The sequence below is a fragment of the Lucilia sericata genome, unplaced genomic scaffold (assembly GCF_015586225.1).
Source record: "Lucilia sericata isolate MDLA Ls3-8-SP2 unplaced genomic scaffold, ASM1558622v1 Contig007300F_arrow, whole genome shotgun sequence".
Lineage (NCBI taxonomy): Eukaryota > Metazoa > Arthropoda > Insecta > Diptera > Calliphoridae > Lucilia > Lucilia sericata.
The window spans coordinates 1-4429 of NW_023997925.1; the positions used below are offsets into that span (position 1 = coordinate 1).

Genomic DNA, 4429 nt, shown 5'->3' on the forward strand with positions numbered 1-4429 from the left:
ATCTCATTATTATCTTACCCTTCCAGCCAAAACTAGAAGAAGACTTAGAAGACCTACCAGTGCACCAGAAGAGTCATCCTCTTCGTCCGTTTCTGTATCTAATGCACGTAGCACTCGTGTATCATCTAAAAAAGCTACAGAAAGTTCGGCAGAGAAACAAACAGATCAAGAATCGTCACCCTCGACGGCCGTCACACGTTCTCGTTTACGTTCGAAATCAAAATTACGCAGTGGTGATACAGGCCTCATAGCTAGCGGTTCCAGTCTCAAGGGTAAAAAGACCAAAGCTGATGATGGAGGAAAGAAAATTGTTTGCTACTATACAAATTGGTCACAATATAGACCAAAAATTGGTAAATTCATGCCTGAAGATATACCGGCCGATTTGTGTACACACATCATTTTCGCATTTGGTTGGTTGAAAAAGGGTAAATTGAGTTCTTATGAATCGAATGATGAAACTAAAGATACCGTGCCCGGTTTATACGATCGTATGATGACTTTGAAGAAGGCTAATCCTAAGTTGAAGGTAAGTTTTAATATTTAAATACTTTTTTGAAGAATATTAATTATAATTTTGGTTTTTAACAGATTCTCTTGGCTTTGGGCGGTTGGTCTTTTGGCACTCAGAAGTTCAAAGAAATGGCTGCCACTCGCTATACACGTCAAACCTTCATTTACTCCGCCATACCTTTCTTGCGCAAACGTGGTTTTGACGGTTTCGATTTGGATTGGGAATATCCTAAAGGTTCTGATGATAAGAAAAACTTTGTTTTGTTGCTTAAGGAATTGAGAGAAGCTTTTGAAGCTGAGGCTCAGGAATTGAAAAAACAACGTTTATTGCTTTCTGCTGCCGTACCTGTTGGTCCCGACAATGTCCGTGGTGGCTATGATGTGCCCGCTGTGGCTAGTTATTTGGATTTCATTAATTTAATGGCTTACGATTTCCATGGCAAATGGGAACGTGAAACTGGTCACAATGCTCCACTCTATGCTCCTTCCACAGATTCCGAATGGCGCAAGCAATTGTCCGTAGATAATGCCGCTAATATGTGGGTAAAAATGGGAGCTCCTAAGGAGAAGTTGATTATTGGTATGCCAACATATGGTCGCTCCTTTACTTTGGCCAATACAGCCAAACATGGACCCAATGCACCAGCAACTGGCGGTGGTCGCGAGGGTATTTACACTAAAGAAAGTGGTTTCTTGGCTTATTATGAAATCTGTGAAATGCTTTTGAATGGTGCCGTTTATGTATGGGATGATGAAATGAAAGTACCTTATCTGGTGGATGGAGACCAATGGGTGGGTTTCGATGATGAACGTGCCATTCGTAATAAAATGAATTGGATTAAGACAAATGGTTTTGGTGGTGCCATGGTTTGGACTGTTGATATGGATGACTTTAAGGGCGAAGTATGTGGTGGTAATGTTAAATTTCCTCTCATTGGCGCTATGCGTGAAGAATTGTTGGGCATCTCCAGAGGCAAGGAAGCCAAGGATGTTAATTGGTCTGAAGTGGCTGCCACCTTTGAAGATTTAGAAGAGGAAGAGGTGAGTGGAAAATTAGAATTAATAATGCAATTTATAACTAATCTTGACTTATATTGTTATTAGGTTGAGAAACCCGAACCCATTAAAATTTCCGTCGATGAAATTCTTGCTAAGGTTCGCAAGCCCGTTAAGAAACACAAAGTCAAATCTGGCTTGGTGGCTAAAGATCAAAATTGTAAGTTTTTATGACAACTAAAGCGAAAAGAATTCTTTTAATATTGATTTTTATTTTTAATAGCACGACCTGCTCAAGTATTCTGTTATTTGACCAGCTGGTCCTCAAAACGTCCTGGTGCTGGCAAATTTGAACCTTCACACATTAATCCCAAGTTATGTACTCATGTCGTTTATGCTTTTGCTACCTTGAAGGATCACAAATTAGCCGAAAATAGCGATGAAGATCCCGATAATTACGAACAAGTTATAGCCTTACGTGACACTAATCCCGATCTACAAATTTTGTTAGCTATAGGCGGCTGGGCTTTTGGTTCTACTCCCTTCAAAGAACTTACCTCCAATGTGTTCCGTATGAATCAATTTGTTTATGAAGCCATTGATTTTTTACGTGATTATAAATTCAATGGTCTTGATGTCGACTGGGAATATCCTCGCGGTTCCGATGATCGGGCTGCTTATGTTAATTTGTTAAGAGAATTGCGTGTGGCTTTCGAGGGTGAGGCAAAATCTTCTGGTCTTCCTCGTTTGCTCTTGACTGCGGCAGTACCAGCTTCTTTTGAAGCTATAGCAGCCGGTTATGATGTACCAGAAATTTCGAAATATTTGGATTTCATTAATGTAATGACTTACGATTTCCATGGTCAATGGGAGCGTACAGTGGGACACAATTCACCTTTGTTCCCTCTAGAATCTACCACAGGCTATCAAAAGAAATTGACAGTAGATTACAGTGCACGCGAATGGGTGAAACAAGGTGCTCCTAAAGAGAAGCTACTTATTGGTATGCCCACCTATGGTCGTTCATTTGAACTTATAAACGAAACACAATTCGATATTGGTGCCCCAGCATCAGGAGGCGGTAGTCCCGGCAAATTTACCAACGAAGCTGGTTTCCTCAGTTACTATGAAGTCTGTTCATTCTTGGCGGCCGATAATACAACATTGGTGTGGGATTCTGAGCAACAAGTACCATTTGCCTATCGTGATAACCAATGGGTGGGCTTTGATGATGAACGTTCCCTTAAAACAAAGGTAAGTTTGAAACGTTAAAACCTATATTGAATTATATAGATAATTTGCTTATAATATTTTAGATGGAATGGTTGAAGGAACAAGGTTTTGGTGGCATTATGGTCTGGTCCATTGATATGGATGATTTTACGGGACGCTGTGGCAATGGAAAATATCCCTTACTAAATGCCCTTAATGATGAACTTAAAGACTACAAAGTAACGCTGGAATATGATGGTCCCTATGAATCTCGCGGTCCTAGAGGAGCATACACAACAAAAGATCGTAAGTGTTTTGTAATATAGATTCTATAGATTTTAATCTAAAAATGATTTCTTATCTGTTTAGCCCATGAGGTAACCTGTGAAGAGGAAGATGGTCATATTAGTTATCATAAAGATTGGAGTGATTGTACCCACTATTATATGTGTGAGGGAGAACGCAAACATCACATGCCATGTCCTGCCAATTTGGTATTCAATCCCCAAGAAAATGTATGCGATTGGCCAGAGAATGTTGAAGGCTGTCATGTACCTACCGAAGCTCCAGCCTAAAAATAGTTATTACGGTTTTATATTGTACTTTAACATCTTTTTTTTATTAACTGACATCCTTTCACTGCCCAGTGCAATTAGAATTGAGAAGAAAAGGACATGAAATGCATTGTATTTTATTTCTGTAAATAGTATTTATTTACACTAAAGAATATACAAACAGTATGTAATATTTCAACGAAATTTCAATAGTTTCTACTCTATAAATATTTGGTCTTTGAAACAATCTAAAACCAATTGCAAGTGCATTAGTCCTTTTTTTAAGAAAATGCCTTTTAATACTCATACTCAAAAATTAATAAACAAAAATACTCCTATTGGCATCTCCTCTAAGCAATTCCTTTTGCCCCAAATGCACACCAGATTTATTTGCATGGTTGCTCTATATCTACTACTATTAACTTAAGGTACGTTCACACCTATCAAATATTTGACGTTTTTTATCAAATATTTGTTGGCTGTAATGTGAACACAAAATATTTTTGAAGAGCAAACAAAATATCAGCTGTTTTCCGTGAAACATTTTTATTTGTCAACCTACAAATATTTTCTTAATGTGAACACCAAAATTGAAATATTTTTGTTAAACGTTAAAAAAAACTATTTAATAATATTTTTTACGATTTCATAGAAATTTCTGCCTAAAAACAAAAAATTAAATACATTTTTATTTCATAATGTGCTTAAAATGAGTATTTCTATTTTGACGTTTTGTTTGAAAAAACAAAGCCAAACACAATTCAATACAAATAGTAAAAGTTTGTTTGCCCGGTGTTCACATTACAACAAATAATTTCGTAAAACAATTGACGGATAAAACAGTAAAAAAACAAGATTTTGTTTGCAGGCAAAGACGAACATAACAACAACAACAACAGCTAATACGCAACCAAACCAAAAGCCAAAAATATATGTGTTTATATTTACTAAAAAGCTATATCATTGAATAATAACTTCTATATATTCTAAAATTTCATTTAATATTGTTTTTCATCAAAATTTTACCACAAAAAATACAAATTACATTTCAATCCCTTGTGCAAGTGGAAAAGAGATAGATAGACTTGCACTAGGTATTGAAATTACATTTCAATACCCTGTGCAAGTGGAAAAGAGATAGATAGACTTGCACA

At 36.7% G+C, this 4429-nt stretch overlaps 1 protein-coding gene across 1 annotated transcript; it reads left to right on the forward strand.

Annotated features, from left to right (window-relative positions):
• Positions 1–27: 27 nt before the first annotated feature.
• Positions 28–3386, forward strand: LOC119615719 (acidic mammalian chitinase). The gene is made up of 6 exons (XM_037971721.1): positions 28–529; positions 592–1554; positions 1618–1729; positions 1793–2763; positions 2826–3027; positions 3091–3386. Exons 1-6 carry the CDS (start codon positions 362–364, stop codon positions 3294–3296), a joined length of 2622 nt encoding a protein of 873 aa, XP_037827649.1. The 5' UTR covers positions 28–361; the 3' UTR covers positions 3297–3386.
• Positions 3387–4429: the final 1043 nt, after the last annotated feature.